The sequence below is a fragment of the Betta splendens genome, chromosome 10 (genome assembly GCF_900634795.4).
Source record: "Betta splendens chromosome 10, fBetSpl5.4, whole genome shotgun sequence".
NCBI lineage: Eukaryota > Metazoa > Chordata > Actinopteri > Anabantiformes > Osphronemidae > Betta > Betta splendens.
The window spans coordinates 12,624,469-12,643,016 of record NC_040890.2 but is presented as its reverse complement, the minus strand read 5'-3'; the positions used below and the strand labels follow the sequence as shown (position 1 = coordinate 12,643,016).

The window sequence follows — 18,548 nt, the reverse complement described above, 5'->3', positions numbered from 1 at the left end:
ATATATATATATATATATATATATATATATATATACTCCTCCTGAATGTTTGACTTTTCTTGTGATTTCTAAAGTTTATGTAGCTTAATGGTAACACTTAGGCCAGGTCAGTATTATGAAATAGAATTTGCTTGTCACTGCTTCGCCTGTTGTGGGTTTGTTTTTACATTAATACGTGAACTTCAGTGAATCAGTGAATGAGGGAGGGGCGACCCCTGCTGGACGGTCGGTAGTATTACATTAGTTACGGCGCAGAAACAGCTGCAGCGTTGACAGAGTGACGTGTCAAAATGCCCTGAAGGCATTAGTTAAGGATATTAGATAAAAGTTCTAATACACAAGCAGAATGTATGGTCCCACTGATTCTAACTGTATGAAGATGTGTATTGACAAGTCTGTTGTAGTGAAGTCGTAGCATTGCCAGTTGGCTTCTGCCTCCATATAAGAGATGTGTGACCTGCTTCATCCTTATTACTAAAATACAGAGGCTTGATCTTGATACAACTTGAGCTCCACGCGGCATTAGCAGACCCAACTAGTGTTGTTTGCTTTGGGGTGACACATGGACACACAGCCGGTAGCAGCCTGCTCTGTATGCACAGACGGAGCTCTGCAGCAAAGACCCGGCCTGATTGACCGCCTGGCTGGGAGGCGCTGGGGTTAAACGGGGGAACGGGAGTCAAGGGAGGAGGAATTAATGCCTGAATGAACCCGGCCCTGTTGCTGTGGCGATAACGAGGACATCACATGTTTAAAGACACGTTCAGTGTGTCTCTAAACAGCGGAAGGCCATTACGCTTTCAAATCACCATCTTTATGCATTCAAAGGGGTCCGGGGTTAATCTGAGTACCTGCAGCATGTGACATGGAAGTGGAGCAGTGACAGGCGAGAGCACACAGGCTTGTTTTCATAGTACATCTTTATTGTTGGTTTATTAGAAAAATGTGCCTTTTTGATACAGATTCAAAATTACTTTGACAAAAACACAAACATTACATAAATTTGTCTAGCAGCATGACTTAATCTCAAATCTGGTGACATCACTGGCCTCGTTACAACCATCCATTAAATGATTTAAACAGAAATGCATTCATATAAAAATGTAAAACGCGTGTGGGAGGACAGACGTTCGCAGCTTTAAGAAGTGATGAGAGGAAACACAAATTTAGAAAGTGAAGAAACAAAATTAAGTCGAGCCCCGCAATGAAATATTACTCATGTTCCGACAACCGAGGATGTGGGGAGGCCTGAGGCCCTGAGGTCGTACAGGAAATAAAGAATTTATCACCTGCAGAAGTGGGAATATTTATAGATGGAAAAACATGACGCCTTCAGGAAAAAATATGTATGAATTATACATGAGTTACAGAACATATGGAGCAAAGAGAGGTCTGTTCAGGTGAAAGCAGAAGCTATTAAAATGGTTTTCCACAAAGACAGATCACTGCTAAAGGCAAAGTAATTCCACTGGAGGTGGTCCAGTTTGTGAGGTGCTGACTAACGGTAAATCGTGGCCCAGCTTTCGACTGCATGGACCTTTGCTACCGTATTGTTTTAGCCTGATCAAACCGATAAACACCAGTAACAGCTGAAACCAGAGGAGCAGAGACACTGCACAGCAAAACAACAAGGCTGGACACTGCAACCAATCGGACCAGCTTCATGTTGGTGAGGAGCCTAATGACAAACACAGAGAGACTCGGTTCTGGCAGCCGGAGGTCCAGCTGAAGATGAAGGACGCCGAGCTGCAGCCGCATGAAATGCATGTTGTCGCGAGGGCGCGCGGTGCAAAGAGGCTGCTTTCGTTTGACCTGTTTTGTATTTGGGCTCGGGAGGAATGTAGCTGACAAACTAAATGAAGCTTGAGCCCGTGTTTACGTACAGCATGTGCAGCCTTGTGTGCCGAGTGAGTCTCTCTGCGGCTCTGCTTGCTTTATTGTATGTCACAGTCGAGCTCCAGTCCGGCGCCTGAAGGTTCCACCGGTTTGGCCGTCAGCAAGAGTAAAAGCAAGAGCGAGAGCAGCCTAAAAATATTCTAGGAATTGAAAACAATAGTATTGTCAGTAGTATTTAGCTAAGTGCTCTACTGTAGGTCTACAGGACTACAGGAAATAAATGCAAAGATTAGTCTATTTTTTTACTGTTTCAACCCCAAAAAGTAAAGTGGCCCTAGGGCAGTGAGCCCAACAACGCTGCATAGAAAAGAAGACTTTGGCAAAACCAGACACTAGTTCAGCAGACACCACCACTCACACCATTCATTCTGCTCCCTCGCATTGTTTTAAATGAACTAACTCACTAACACGTCTTCCTTTTCTAGTAGTCGCTGACGTGTGGAGCTAAAAATACCAACAGGTAAAAAACAGTTATTAAAAAAACAACAATTAAAAACATGAATGGGTATATTAAGTACATACTGCATGATGATACGTGTCTCTATTTGAATCTACAGCGACCAAAACTGGGTGAGGCTGGTAAAAATGCTGATACATTACAATGATACTGAACCAAGAACACAGAATTAATGAGCGAAAAGTCAAATGAAGTTCTTCTGTACATGCTTTGCAGTTGTCACAGCCAGGTTGTCACCTGCTCAGCGACTGTAAGGCAGATTTGATTGGTCTGTAAATGTCAGCGCTGCGAATCAGAACGGCTTTTAGGCCTCGGACGCCGACGCTGGGAAAAACAACACTGACGGCCGGCCGCTGCCGTGGCGAGCGAAAAATAAACCCGTTCACAGTACAAATATGCTAAAACCACAGCGTTCCCCTGAACACGTCGCAGTTGACCCTCCATTAGTGTTCGTTCGCACACTCACGTGACGTAGGCCTGTCGTTTGACAGCAGAAATCTAGTGCAACTCGTCCGTAACGCATGGGCCTATGTTTTCAGGGGCGGTGACAGAATTTGTTAGTTAATGCTGTGCAAACCAGCAGAATATAAAATCAGGTATCAAATCTGTCCTATTTCCTTATTTCTATACAAAGGTCATATTTACATCGTGGGCGTCCACAAAGTCGAAAATCTATTAGGCTGATTAGGTTACACATGGCAACGCAGCTGTATAGAAAACACCTCCTGCAACCTTCATGATACAAAAATAAAATCTATAGCAAATTTCACAGTTAGCCATTATTTACTAGGCAGGAGGACTTGGTTAAATACATAGAAATAGAAACTAGATAGTGTAAAAAGTGAGAGAAAAGAGAAGTTTCCTTAATTATATCTGTGCATAAAGGTTTTGTTCAGATTACTGTGATTTGGTTTGTGTGAAGAACTGAGTGGGTGAGCTGATAGAACATTAAAAGCTGTGGTACGTTAATATATTGGTTGGATAATATACAGCTGGCATGTGGATAATTTATTATGTTAAGTTTGTGTCTCTTTGTAGCAGCTACATGTTCGGTGCACTGCCCACAGACTAACACTGCCTTCGTCACACACACTTTACACCTCATAGCATCCTGGGATGAGGAGAAGCCGAGAATGACAGCTACCGACTGTACAGGAAGAGCTTAGAAACCGCAGGAATGATGAGGATCGAATGATGATGAGGTAAAATATTTAGAAGGGATCAACCTCGTCGTATGTGGAATGGAAGTTTAACATTCACAACACAGTTTTTGTGGTACTTCAACAGACACTGATGAGGTTTCACAGGAAGCAAGGCTGACTGAAAGTGTGGCATTGAGACCTGATTCAGTTTGCATTAAATAAAAAAAGAAAACACAACACAAAAGAACAGAATTACCACTGAATCATGTCACCGTGTTCAACTGGACTTCTTTGCTGAGGTAAACAGTAGGTGTATGCTGGAGAACTGCTTGTCCGTTACCACTGCTTCCCAAAAACTACCCAAAAAGACCCAAAAAACAGGAGCCGAGTGAATAATGCCGCTGCGAAAAACCCAGGCAGAACACCAGGCGTTTGCAATCTGTAACAATATCTTTCTCTATTAGCCCAATTCTCTCTACTTATTTGTGCAAACAAGGTGCCCACTGAAAAAAAACTACTTGTGAATTGTAACAGCTTAGGATGAATCTAGCACCTAGGAAACAATTTGAAAGGAGTAAATGGGGTAAAAACTACAGCTACACGTTATGGCTAACTCAGGACAAGACTTGTTGTGAACAGCCGTGTTCAGGTCCAGTCATTCGGGCAGATCAGCTCTCACAGCGCGTTTCCTTTAACCTACTGTATGACTGCATATGATGAGGGCGACCCACTGCTAAGTTACTGAACCGCACTGAAAACTGGGATGAAGATGTAGATCCAAACCCCCAGGGTTCGCAGCACGCGAGGCAGTGGAATCAACAGCTGTGCAACCGTGCACAGCTGCGTCCGATTCCAACAAGCTGGAGATGCACGAGCAACTTTGCCAAAGTTGTGGTGCGGTGTGGCGTGTGGATGAGATGAGGCGATTGTGTCCCGTTTCCAAGAATCTCTTGTTATTGTGAGAAAGCCCGCAAACCAATCAGTGAGTTTGTGTCTGATCTACACAAACCTTTGTGTTTGGAATACTAGATGCAAGAGGGGTTGAATAAATGGTTGTGAATGTATCCCTTCATTAGTTCTGGGTTTATCCTAATGTGTTCATCTGAAATATAAAACAAAGCGTGAAAAATGCTGTCAGTTGAAATCTCTTCCTTTCTTTACCTTCAGAGCTGCTGTATGTGTCACTGCAGCGTCTGCACAGATAAAGGACTCCTAGGTGAGGGTGCGTTGTGCTTATCCTCTTAAGATGCTTCCATTAAGATGCTTCCATGATCCTATGCTGATCTGCTCTCGTTCTGTCCTTTCTGCGGCGTGTAGCCAGAGCACCCTGTCTGATGTCTCTACACATCAAGATAAAAAGCCAGTGAGGGTCCAGGAGGGGTTGAAGGTCGGCCACCCTAAAGTCCACGCTTGACATCTGGGAGGAGGCCAATGCAAGGGTGACAAAAGGTGCTGGTGGGCTGAATACCTGCGAGCAAGCACAGGAGGCCTTAGACACAGGAGGACAGGTGTGCTCACATATTTCATGTGCATGCGTGTGTAAAATGCATGGCACCTTCGCACGGGGCGTCTCAGATGTGCGTCTCCACGTCGGTGTAGCCAGGCAGCATGTCTCCATTAGAGCAGCTCTTGGGTTCCCCGGACTTCTGGTCACCGGGCAACATCTGGGCGGTGGTGGACGTCTCCTCTTGCGATGCTGCTGCCTGGCTCCGCTGGAGCCTGCGATGTATGAGGGGCACAAAGAAAAGCACCATGCCCCCGACGATAGGAGGCACCCCGGCCACGGAGAAGGCCACAGTGTAGTTCCCGGAATAGTCATGGAGCAGACCTGCACAGCAGAGGCAGAGTGTTAGCATGTCGTATATCCAGCACTGCCGCCAAAACAACTTCACAGGCCTCAAATAGGACCGACCCAGTTAAAAGAATCACCAGCTGGATGTCAAGATCCCATAAAGACTCACACTGACCCAGAGCAAAGGCACGGCTTTACATAAATGATAATTCAACACCTTTAAAGCTCTCTACTTTATGTAGAAGCCTTACACAAACAGAAAAGTAGGCAGAGTCACAACTCTCCTAAAACTGGACACACAAACCGAGAAACAGTCCTGTTTGCGTATGGATTAAATGCTCTGTTGCCTAACACAGAGCCTTGATTGTAGGATTCAATGCTCAGCCATGCATGTTGGTTCCAGCTCTTCACACAAATGCATTGGGTTGATATTGACTTTTTCATCTAGCTCTGGGAGAGAAAGCAGATAAGCATATTATCCATGAATGTTGAACTATCCCGCACCATCCCTGCAGTCATGCTGGTTTAATCGCTAAGCATCATCGTTACTCATTCATTCAGGTTTGTGAGTGGCCACTGTCTATGCACAGCAGCTCAATAAATAAGGCGCTGAAATGATCTGAGCCCGTGCACATCGCCGGCTCGTGGCCCCCTGCACTCAGCACTGGAAGTTGACAGGCGTTTGCACTTTCCACCACTCAACTGGGCAAAGTACATGTGTACATTCTATGTTTGTCTGCATGTGACGCAAAGCAATTTACACCTACGGCACAAAAACAAGTTCAGCAAGTTCAGCACACTGTACTTTATGCTTAATTTCCCGAGAGCAGTAGAAGGGTTTCCACTTACATTACATTTGCATTTGCTGCTGCTGTTCAACTCTGTATCTGTATTTTTTCAAAAGATAAACTTCAACTGTGTTTTATACTGTAGGTTACATGTGTCTTATATACAGTATGTGGATCTCATCTCTGCACAGTGAAGACTTTCATGCAACTTCTTATTTCTTAATATCAGATGATCTGCTGAAACAATTCCTGATTTAAGTAAATTGTGAAAGTCGATGTAACATCTTCAAGTTTGTTTTAGTTAGAACAACAGCAGTTTGAGCCAGCGAATTGCGGCGTAATCAAAAACACAAGCGGTTGTGCAAGCCCACAATGTTTGCAAAATCCACCTTGAGGAGATCAACGGCTTGGGATCCGCAGTCGGAGAGAGCTCCTGTGGGCTTAGGCCAAAAAAGCGAAGTGTGTTTTATTAAAAGTCATCTAGACGCGAGAGCAAACGCAGGATGTCAAGAACTATCACAAGGATGCCTGAGTCATCACGTTATTGCTCTGGCATCAGTGCTTTTCTATATACATTAGTAATTACAACACTGAATAGAGAGATAGAGGAGAAGAAGGGAGATAAGCGCTGAGCCCTGACTCTGCCTGTGCTGTTTTTCCTATAGAAAGCCTGCTTGGCCACGAGGCTGCCGACTGTCCTGGAGAGCATTTGTCTCCTTGCTTTTTTTTCTATCCTTGTTTAACTCTGCTTGCACAACATCCTGAGATCGGGGCAGGGGAGGGCTGGAATACAGCTCAATGAGAGAAACTAACAAACAAAAAAGAAAAAGGCGTCTCACCGGCGATGGGTGGACCAGCTGTCATGGGAAGAGCCATGAGGCCTAGGAGGTAACCTATGGCCTGCGAGGCCTGCATGGGCCCCACCAGCTCAAACGCTATGGGAGCCATCATGGTGAGGAAGCAGCCATCACACAGCCCCAGGAACACACACACAACCACCAGGCCCTCGAACGCTGAGCACTGAGGAATCATGATGGACATCAGGCCCAGAGTCATGAAGGACACCACCTGAAAGACAACACATCAGGACCCATTTCAAGGTTCTGACTAAGACACGGTACAAAAATACAGGTACAGGTTTAACCTGGCATGGTTCAAATCTAAAGCAGGTTAGACTAAGCTCACAGTTTATGTTGGTTAGATTAAAGTGTAAAATAACCAGTTTTCCTGAGCAACGAGCTAGAAGGTGTCACCTGAAACTATTCCCACATTGCACAAAAGCCATTCATTAACTCACAGGACGTGTTTTAGTCTGTAGTTGCAGTAGGTCTGGACCTGTAGATATGTCCTCACCTGCATATAAATCTTTTGAAGACCAGGAATGAGGTCTCCAATCTTGCCAAATGCCAGACGTCCCACTCCAGATGAAGCGCCGATGCACACGAGGAGCACCCATTCCTTCGTCGTTTCCTTAAACCGATCCCTCACAAAGTTGATCTGAGGAAAGAAAAACATTGTTAACGTGGTGGAGAAAGTGCCACAAATAGGATGAATTAGCAAAGACATCACACAGCCTGCTGGTAAACAGAAATGTTTTTGTGTTCCACGCAGGAGTCGACTCTAGCTGTGCATGTGGTGGAGAGGAGTCATGTACATATCCCCAAACTCGTGGTTTTTACAACAACACTTTTGTTTCCTCCACAGACCTTTGGAAACAGCAGGAACCTGAAGACCTATTGCATATAGGTCAGACCCTCCCACCGCCCTTAGTCCTGACCCCCCAATCGGATTCAAAACATGAAACCGCCTTCTGAAGTCTTTCCTGAACATGATGGTCCTTGTGAAATATTTGCTCTGCTTTGAAGGTCTCTACATTCATCAATGGCCATAGGATAGGCATGTTTAGGGATAAAGAGAGGCCATACAGGAGAGGCTTCCTGAGGTGGTTGGGCCAATACAAAGGCCGGGGCTGTGTTTACATCTGGGCCCGGGCCTGAAACAACAGGCCTGACAGAGGGAGGCCGGAGCTGGAACATCCGACATCTGGATAGAGGGAGATCAACGTCACAGCTCCGCACTGCAGCTTTACACTTCATCCTCTTCCTCCACCATCTCACTATTTCACACTGAAGTGAGTCAAAGTTCATACCTAATTTTTTAATTTGTGAAGCACAATTACTGTAAACTGTTAGACTTGAGGTCTTCCTGCACCATGATTGTATTTCGTCATTGTTTCTTGTTTTCATTGTTCGCTTTTACTGTCGGGATTTTTTTATAACAGACGGAAAGAGATCGTTGGGGAAATATCAGAACCACCTTCCTGCTTAGCCACTGCAGGGGCGGGACTGGATTTGATTGACAGCAGATGCAGACGAGACCCAGAGAGAGAAACTAAGTAAACAAACCTGCACTGCGTGATGTCGCAGTAAAGGACGAGCGTCTTTACGGTTACATTTGCAGGAATGTTTATATGATGCTAAAGCTGAGCAGCTAATTAGCTATGTAGCAGTAGCAGGAAGGTATGTGGGTTAGCATGAAGTAGACCTCACATGGGGCTAACTACGGCAAGGATGAAGGTTGTCATCATAAAAGTATTTTTAAATGCCTTTACATATTATTCAGTTCTAGCAGAAAGGTCTGTTGTTTAATCTCTGTTGACGAGGAGCCCATTTTGTGTGAAGGCTCCTCTTCAGCTTTAACTGCTCCTTTACCCCGCTGACAGGCATTCCACTGTTTTCCCAGAGGCCCACAGAAAATGAATGACATCAGACCGCCCACAGTGCAACAATACGGCTCTGACATGAATCCTCTCCAACTCAAGACAGCTGGGGCCCTTTATTATTCATTTTTGTTTTTCACACCAAGCGTGTGATTACAAAACTCCATATGAACGTTCTCTAACTGTTTATATCGTGCACAGCGTTCAGAATGCCTATAGTTTTACAGAACTGTATTCAGGCCTAAAGTCTGTTTTGGCACGACTGAATTAAATTGGGGAACTACATGCAATCACTTCTTACTGTGGGTTATCTACATAGCTAGAGTGACAAATGGCACACATGGAATAACCCAATGCTTGTGTGATGTTCTTACCAGGTGGATGTATGGCACAAAGTACCCCAGGACAGCTGTAGCTATTCCGAAAGCCCACACCCGGTAAGTCACAATGTGAAAGACACGCAGGTTGAAGTATTTCCTGACAGTAGCCAGTACCCTGCTCCACCTGCTCCCACTCTGAGCTGCAGACCCTGGCTGGGTTTGGCCCTCAGCGGGGCCAGGCCCCAGACCGGGTGGTCCCATGCCTGCACCAGCAGGGAGCAAAGGTCTGAACGTGAGCGCCAGAAGGGCCTGGACCAGCATCAAGACGCTGAGAATCTGAAAGGTCCTGCTGAGGCCCAGCGGCACAGCCACTTTGTCGAGGAAAACTGGGAGGACCATGGAAAAGAGGCTGGCGCCACCCGTGACCACGCCGTTGGCCAGGCCCAGGCGCTGGCGGAAGTAATGCCCGAGGATGACCAGCGAGGGCTGGAAGGCAAAGGAGGATCCACAGCCGAACAGTATTCCATATGTGAAGATGCGAAGGGTCAGGGAACTGCCATGAAAAGGAAAATACATTTCAACTTTAATGAAGTCAGTGCTGCTACTTTAATCAATATAAATGAACTTACTTTGCAAAGGATGTACTGAGGAGTCCGATAAAAGCCAGCGCCGCACCGCTGACAGCCGTCTTCCTGCAGCCAAAATGGTCTGTGAACATGCTGACCACAGGTGAGCAGAGGAAGATCATGCCCATAGCAAGGGCCCCGACCCAGGCTGCAATGGACAGCGGACGTGTGATAGTCAGTTACATGTGCAAAACCTTTATAGTACTGTCTGTGATCTAACAATGATTAAAGCCTGTGCAGCCCTGGATGCACTGTGTGCTGCAAATAGAGACATAAATGACCTACAGGATTTACATAAAAACAATGAGGTAGAATGGATTTCCTTTGCTACATGAAAACAATACACAGTCATAAAACCTTTTCCCAGATCAGACGAAGAATGAGCACAAATCTTAAAATACATATTATTGTTGCACATGGAAACCAGTGAGTACTCAGGCCTTGGCCTTATTCCTTTCCTAAACAAGACCCACAACAGCCTGATGTGATTACTATTAATATGAAGTTATGCAACTCTACTCTTTATTGTCCTTTCTTGCAGCCTGTACGTCAGACACACACCGTCAGATTTCTCATGGCGATTACGCAGATCTAAAAGTGGATCAAAGTGGACACTTTTGGCCTGTGGGGTAATATCCAACCCGTGTTAGGACGCGACGCTGTGTAACTTGATGTGGAAGCAAACAAACGCCCGGTCTCCTGGGGAGCAAAGGTAGCTCCACTGTGTGAACTGTGACTCTCAGCGGCAGATGAGACCGGAGTCCGGATCAGCTGATTTGCCTACACAGCGTGGAACGTGAGCTCTGCAGTGCTAAACAAACACAATCTTTGTTATTGAGGCTGGTCTAAACATTGTGTATCGCACATGTGTACACATCTGTCTGTTACACAGTGTACAAAGCAGGACTCAGCCTTACTATGGTTTATTTAGTATAAAGCACACATGTTGGATGTTTGATGTGATCTGTATTTCTTTCTGGTGTTTTGCAGCCTTCGTTACAAATGTTCAAAGTTTCACCTAGAGGCAGAATATGAACATTAAAGCACTTCACTGACTGGACTAAAAGCATATGCACATCACATTTCAACAACCTTATAGTTAGTGAATTTAATGCCAATGTGATTTAACCACTAGCTACAAACTGGGCTTTGGCCTCATATAAGCGTGCCATCAACCCACTTCACCTGTAGAGAGCGTGGTCGTGGAGAACCAGCCTCCTATGGGAACCTGTGGTAGTTGTTTACAGACGTTCTATGTCACGTCCCAATTGCTGTTTTGGCCTCAATTGCTGGAGCAAACTATGCAGGTTTGCAGTCGTTTAAAGACAGACTAATGATAAAGCAGCGCAGTGTGAAGATGTCATGCCGTAGTAATGCTGTAGTACACGTTTAGTAGTACACGCGATGAGGCTGCTTCATCGCACTTGCCCTGAGGCCTGAACGTGCGAGCTGCAAGCGTGGAAACAACCGCGTGCTAAATCGCTGTGTTTAGTGCTACGGTGCCGCGTGGATGAACGTCTGCGTGCGCGGAATATACCGTGGGAGTTCACAGTTGGGCTCAGGACAACGGTGGCCCGCCCTGGCTGCCTGTGGAGAGACGCGTTATGGTGTGAGAAACACACAGCGTGGTGGTAGAACATACAGCACAAATCTCCGACAGTGACAGAATCAGGTCGCCTGTAGTTTGTGTTGGCCGTAGTTCTGCACGCTTGTGTCAGTACATCTTCTCCTTCCCTGATTGAATACATTATTATGCACCCAAGAGCCTTATTTATGCAGAAAATACTCTTTCAATCCTTGACCCAGCTTCCAGACACTAACAACACAAGGCAGCACTACTGTAGGCTGACACCACTAGCACTAGCATTATCTTAATTGCCTTTGTTATGGTGCTGCCACAATGACTTTTCCTCAAACCAGCATGAACAGATTTTCCTCACTAAACGTGGAGATGATGAAAGTCCCCGCACTGAATTCTGCTGCGTGAGCGTGTAGAACCAGCGCGCATTGTCCACCCCATACATGACCCAACGTCCAGTCAGAGGTTAACAAAACCTCCAGCCTCTCGTCTCTTCCTGTCGTCTCTGTTCCTCCGCCCCTACACAAGCGGCGGCCTGTGAATACGTGGAGTGCTCTCATTAGAGCTGATTAGGTCTGAACACTTTCAAACAAAAGACAAGGAACAGAGGGAGACGGAAGCAAAATGAAAAGATGCCTGTGTGTGTTTGTTGAGTGCTGGTGAGAGGGGCCTAACGAGCTTTCCTCCCTTTGTGTGATGAATGCAGTCTGACAGCAACACAGAGACAGAGGCTCCATACGACCATCTGTACATTGGTGGAATCAACGTCTTTGTTTATAAGCGGTGTTTTTGTCCACCAAACAAACTGTGTGAGTGAGTACACTTGATTTTACGTGCGCATTTCCATCAAACCTTTAACCTTTGGACAGTGACATGTTTGTTTGTGTTGGCCACTTAAATGATTTTTAAGTGAAACAAATAGGTTGAAGTATAAATATCTGCATTAATATGAGAATATGAGATCACCAGTCATGGTTTTGGTTCCTGTGTTTAAATAGATGGCACCTAGTAGGACATACTAGGTAAAGGCTACTCACATTCTCTGTGGATCAACCTGAGTAACAATGACATTCTTCCTGGGAAGACGTGTTGTCGATGACTTTCTCACATGTTGTGAACAGCAGCATGTAATAGGTGGCAACAAGACTCAACCACTATAATCTCCAAATCTGGCCAAATAATGGCCACATGATCTGAACAGATATTACACAGTGTTACGTAGATCCACTCGCTAACATTATTTTACCTGAACCGACCTCATAACCATTGTTTCAAGTCAAATAAAATGTGCCAAAACAATCAAAAACAAGCGAATGCTCGAATGCTTTCCGAACGCAGCACCAGTGGCACGAGGGGAAATAATCTATCTGCTAAACAATGCAACATATTGTGTTCAAAACTGCCTTGGGTGCTCGGGCTTAAAGTAACAATGGCCATACATATTTTTGTAACAGGAAACACTGAGGTAGGCAACTATACCGTTGGTACAGAGGTCCATTCTTTCAAGGCCAAATTAAATTCTTTAGCAGGTGCTGAGATTGGGCAACGTGCTAACGCGTGACGCACTTCAAAACTGGAAAAACAAAGATGCTAAACGGTATTATTACACTGCACCCACCGAAACACTGGGACAGAAAGCAGCGGGAGAGCTGAGCACAACAATAACTACAATATACAAACAACAGCACATGCCAAGATTCTAAATGTGCGTGGTGCTTTGTTTTGGCAGCGGGTAACTTACTGGCTAATTAACAATGCAGGAGGTCAGGTTGCAGCGTTTGCAGAGGGGATTGAGAGTGTGAGTCGCTGGGGTGAGCAGATGTCTGCCGCAGGTGTGGGGGAAGAGTTTGAAACAACAACAACAATGGGGAAACAGCGAGACGGACAGGTGTTTTGTTCCAAGCGCTAACAAGCGGCAGCTCCTCCTAATCTTCAGTCACAGCCTGTTCCCGGTCTCAACGACACACTTCCAGGCGCACAACTTGTGCTGACAAGACCGTTGATTCAGGATGTGTATTGATTTATGTTTGCATGCGCGTGTGAGTAGCAGACTGTTGATGGCTCGTATCCTAATGCACTTTAAACACTGAATCTCAGGAAGGTGGTTTCACTAATGCTTCTACGACTAATTTGCACCATTTTATGGAACTAACAGCTTGTCTTCCTTCCCATGACGCTCTACCTGCTTCTAAGTGTTTGTGTGGAGCCTTGGCAGACTTTGATCTGACCTGAACCCGTTCCCCTGTGCTCAGGAATGCCAAAAATGCCACAGGACTCCCTGATCTGCCAACTTGGGATTTCCAGCTGCCCTGGAGATGCTGGAGAAATGTGAGGAAGCAGAGCTAAGGCACAGGCAGGAGGCCGTAATGGGCTGCTACCTAGGAAGGTGATGACGCAATCACACTCCATCTTATTTGGTTGGTAATTCGTTAGTTAGCTAAAATCTGTATGAGGAAGTTTACATAGTCCCCTGCTTTACATGCGTATTGTATCCCCACGACAAACAGGGCTCCCCTGGAGTTTTAGGTTAATGAGCAGCTGCTGACTGTTGATGCTGTAGCTTCCATGTTTGAACTTGATATTGATTGAACCCTAATACTGATTGCGAAGCCAAATAAACCAGAAATGTTTGGACAGCGTGGCGTGATCAAACACAATTCGACATTTGGACATGATTTAGCAATCGGTTAAGTTTTGCAAGTCAAAGATTATTAGAGTCACTATTAGATTTTCTGAAATACTGTGATTTTGCCACGTTTTGCAAGCCAGGGCCTATTATCAGGGTTTGTTCAGCACTGAATGGTCTAACAGCCTCAATATTGCTGTCAATAAGACAAATCCCCACAGACACAGTGTTTTTACAAACACAACCTGTGTTACATTATTGGGAAATTGTTCTAAAAACATCAAGAGCAAATGTGATATCGCCAACTCTCCAACTTCCTCCTCTCTAGAGATCTGCCTCCCACTGGTGACGTGGAGCTGGAAATCATCCTAGCGATAAATGAAAAATTAATCAGTCACACACCCGGCACCTTTTTTCTTCTCCCCCTTCAGACACGCTCCCGAATCAGAAAAGCTGCGCTGCAGAAGAATTCGTGCTGTGGTTCGAACTCCTCTCATATTCAATGTGCCAAAAACACCATCACCTCATGAGGATTCCACTGGAAATCCTTCCACTGTTTTATAAAGGCGCCACGCTGCTTGTTTTACTCCTTCAAACCAGCCGGCGCTGGCTGCTCAAACTTCGGTAAGGGCCAGTGAACACAACATACACCTTTGACCCCGCGATGCTGCAATTAGGCAGAACACCATCTGCAGGTGATAATCCTCTCACCTCTCCTTCACTGCATGCATTTGCTTTGACGTCCGGCCTGATCCCCTACCGTGCGGCTCGTGAGCTATTCTGAAAATCGCTTGTTTACCCCTCGAGGCTCAATAAACAGCCACCAATGATGGCGATCTCCAATCGGGATTTAATCTTCAGGTGGCTCGATGTGAGAATTTGACTTTTGCTATTGCAGTTAAGCTGTTCCTCGCTGCCTGTGGGAAAAGGTCTGCGTTTAATCCTTTCACATAAGCAAAGAGCCAGGAATTGAACCCAAAGAATGGCTAGGGGTGAAAAGGAAGGGTGCAACGGCATAAATACCTTCGTGGCAACTTGCCTGTTTTTTGTGTAGCCCACAGGGAATAAACAGGGTTTTAGATGACTCCTGAAAAGCCTGTCTATGTTTTCAGGTTGACCACGCTCACAGGTTAAAGGCTTCCTTCACAAAAGCTCACAGTGTAATTTACTGCTTGGTTGTGCTGCCTGCAGATACGGCAGTTTCCTCAACATAAATTAGAGATGACAATGCAGGATGACACTAAATTTATTAACATGCGCTTACGTGGAAAACTCTGCTCACGTCTGTGCCTGTGATTTATTAGCTCTCCGTCTGTAAGTGTCTTCGCCCTGATATTAATAATGGACTGAATTTGTTCCAGGAAACAGTCTTACAGCCATAATCCCTTCCCACATCCTGACCTTAACCTTTGCTGGTGATTGTGGAACCTGACAGGAAGTCGTGAAAAATACCCACACCTGTTACATGTTGTTCCCCTTCTCAAAAGCATTTTTCCACCAGATGCCAGACAGTTTATTACACAGTTTTACACCAGCACCAATCAGTTTAGAGGCTTATGTCAGTTCTGTCAAGGGGCTAAAACCTCTAGACCCGAATGCCAAAGCTGCTTCACATAAAAACGTCATTTGCTTATCTGCTATTCATGTATCACCCACAGGTACAAAAGGTCAAATTTTACCACGGGTCCAATTTATCTGCATAAAACAATACGGAGCTGCATCATACCTTAAAAGCAACTCAATCGATTCCTGCATTAAAATGGATTCTCTGCTCTCCATCCTGCCTCTCCTATTACTGCACGTCTCGGTCAAGCTCAAGCAAACAGACAAGAAACGCTGAGCAGAGGAAGGACTCATAATCCTGAACAAAACGCTTCTCAACCAAGGCATGCGGGGTCACGTCAGTGGCCAACAGCGGCCCTATTGTGATGCAAATAATATCCTGCAGATCCCTGGAAATAAAAAATAGATCACGCGTCACATAAATCGTTCCGCAGGTTGCGTACGAGGCCGCTTGGTAAAAGGTGCAGGGGTTGTTCCTGCAAAGTACGGCGTGCTCTCAGGTTCTGATTGTCCAATTGTCTGTGGCACATTTCTATAGCTTTTAGTCCTCAGGGGGGGGGGACTTCATCAAAGGGCCATTTGTGACCGGGGGAAATTGATTTTCAGACGCTGGTTTGAGGAGCTGGAATGACGGAAGCGTTGATGAATAGGCAGCAAATGGACTGTGGGTCACCTGAATGCTTGTTAATGCAACATGTGGCAGAACTCTCCAGAACTGCATAAACAATAATAATAACTACTGTACATCCATAATGTATACAGTAATCTGACCACATTTGTGTGTTAGTGTATTACTTTGTAGGGTGAACTTGAAACTTGTCCACATGTCATCTACACATCACCCTGTTGAGCTACTTTCACACTGTTGCTCCTGATGTGCAGCCGCCAAAGTCTCCGCTACTCACCCACTTTGAACTCGGACGCCTGCTCCTCGTGCGCGTGCTCGCTCGCCAGCATCGCGTGCAGGATGCCGAAGGAGTTCTGGATCCCGAAGATGGAGCCGTTGCACCAGGTCGCGGCGAACACCACCAGCCAGCCGAACCCGCCCTCGGGCGGCGCGAATCCGGCTCCGTGGCCGCGCGCGTCCGCCTCGACCCCCGGCGGCGGCGGCGGCGGCGGCGGGGGGGGCGCCTTGCACCCGGCCTCGATCAGCTCCACGGTGCCGTCCTCCGGCGCCGTTTTGCACCGGTCACCCTTGCCGCCGTCCGCTTCCCGGGGAGCATCTCCCCGCTCCATCTGAGGAACAGCCGGCTGCTCCGTCCGGGACACTTCGCCGGACGGCTGCGCTTGGCTGTCGAGCCCGTAGATCCCCATGCTCTCTGGTCTGGCGGAGAGGTTAGTGTGGGCTCTGCGCGCACAAGCATGGGATATAGGTCACCGGCATAAGAGCACCGATTTGAATACCAGATTTGATTGGCTGTCTGTCAAAATGTGCACGACAGATGGTCCCTCGCTGACAGACGAGCCTCCTACGCGCGGCTCGGAGCCCAAGTCTGAGCGTCAACTTCAGCGATTAAAGCCCAACCTGCAGTCGTTATATGTGTCATTCTGGTCGGAGGTCCGTCTTTTTTTCCAGGAATTAGCAGGCGCCGCCTATTTGGTATTTTAACGAAAGTGTGCGTTTCCGTGTACTTACTTTTGAAGGCTTCCCTGCTCGGGGCCAAATGCGGATCATCAGCCCGAGTACAGGTCCGCGCTGCCCGGGCACCGTGTCGTCCTGTCACGCACTCCCCACACGGTGAGCGACATGCCCCGGCGGCAGAAGGTGGGTTTAGGCGCCCTCGCCGGCTTTATCAGATATTTCCACGGCGTAAATGTGAATAGGAAGGCCCGCGTGGGTCCCGGAGGCAGCCTCGGTCCTTAAGTGTCAACAGGGAGCTCCGGCGGCCGTCATTCAGCCGCTCGCCTCCGCCTCCTTTCCCCGGTGGATGAACGGTTGGAACCAATGGCGGAGTTTCGGTACAGTTACGGTAACTCGCGTGCTACAGTGACAAGCTCGCCCTTCGGGTGTTCTCGGCTTCACGTAAAGACCCGAGTGAGTTCCAACCTCAGCCTCATTTGACACCGACACTAGCCTACTTTCCCCTGCCCCGGCCAGCGGCTACATCCTGTGGGTAACACGCGACCACGACAAGCGTTTCTGCTTCTTTGTTAGAAAATCAGATTTGCGAGATGAGATAACACGGAAAATTCACAGTTTTCATCCGGGCGGATTTTCTGTAGTCGACTTTCAATCTTTTCTTAGAATTCAATATATGATTGCCGTCGCTTTTTTTGGTGGCACAAAAATATCAGGGATTAAGATTATTTCTGCGATTTATTGTTGAGCGACGGTTACTGTAACGAGTGCGGATGAACGCTAACGAGGCTTGATCAGTCGTTGCACTTTAACAACCTCAAAATGGTGCTGTGATAACACTTCATTTTCCTTGTGAACTGAAACTGAAATTTCCTACTGTACGGAGAGTAAACAGATGCTTTCAGGGTCCCACCAATTGCTGGTTAAACTCAATTAATAGCGTCTCTAGTGACTGAGTATGTGCAGATTAGTGTCTCTGTCTAATAATTCACTGCCGTAAACATATAGCGGATGCGCTATACTGTACGTATATGTGTAATGTACCTATTACACCATTTTATTCTTGGTACTTGATATTTCAGTACTATTTCGTGTGTTATTTTGTATCTAGAGACAGAAGTACACAAACACAATAGACCATATAATTATTATCCTTTGGATATTGTATAATGCTTATTATTTAAAAGCGCCTCTTGCATTTAAATGTCACCATAACTATTCGCGTTTGAGTTTTCAAGTGTTGAAGCAATGGTTGCAAAATGCTAAGCATTGTTAACCGCATAGACATTTTTACCTGACATTAAAATGTAGATCTGGGTCGATTTCAATCGCCTGTACTCGTACCCCTGGACGCTTCTGCTCTTAGAGCTGTCAGAGGTACTTTCACCTGACTAATAAGCACAGACCGCCACTAAGGGGCGCTAGAACTCTGTGTAATGGTTGTAATTGGAACGAACACAA

General features: G+C 46.2%; 1 protein-coding gene across 1 annotated transcript; it reads right to left on the bottom strand.

Moving 5' to 3' along the window:
• Window positions 1–902: 902 nt before the first annotated feature.
• Window positions 903–18,481, bottom strand: slc16a2 (solute carrier family 16 member 2). Its single transcript, XM_029164949.3, has 8 exons — window positions 17,145–18,481; window positions 16,414–16,856; window positions 9,744–9,888; window positions 9,169–9,667; window positions 7,429–7,572; window positions 6,915–7,143; window positions 5,051–5,323; window positions 903–4,963 (listed from the first exon to the last, which is right to left on the bottom strand). Exons 2-7 carry the CDS (start codon window positions 16,820–16,822, stop codon window positions 5,067–5,069), a joined length of 1,683 nt encoding a protein of 560 aa, XP_029020782.1. The 5' UTR covers window positions 16,823–16,856; window positions 17,145–18,481; the 3' UTR covers window positions 903–4,963; window positions 5,051–5,066.
• Window positions 18,482–18,548: the final 67 nt, after the last annotated feature.

Coding starts and splice junctions, on each gene's coding strand:
- slc16a2 (XM_029164949.3), bottom strand. CDS start 16,822: ATGGGGATCTACGGGCTCGACAGCCAAGCGCAGCCGTCCGGCGAAGTG. Junction 7,144..7,428: donor TTCAAAAGATTTATATGCAG/GTGAGGACATAT, acceptor GTTGTCTTTCAG/GTGGTGTCCTTCATGACTCT. Junction 5,324..6,914: donor AGCTGGTCCACCCATCGCCG/GTGAGACGCCTT, acceptor TCTGCTGTGCAG/GTCTGCTCCATGACTATTCC.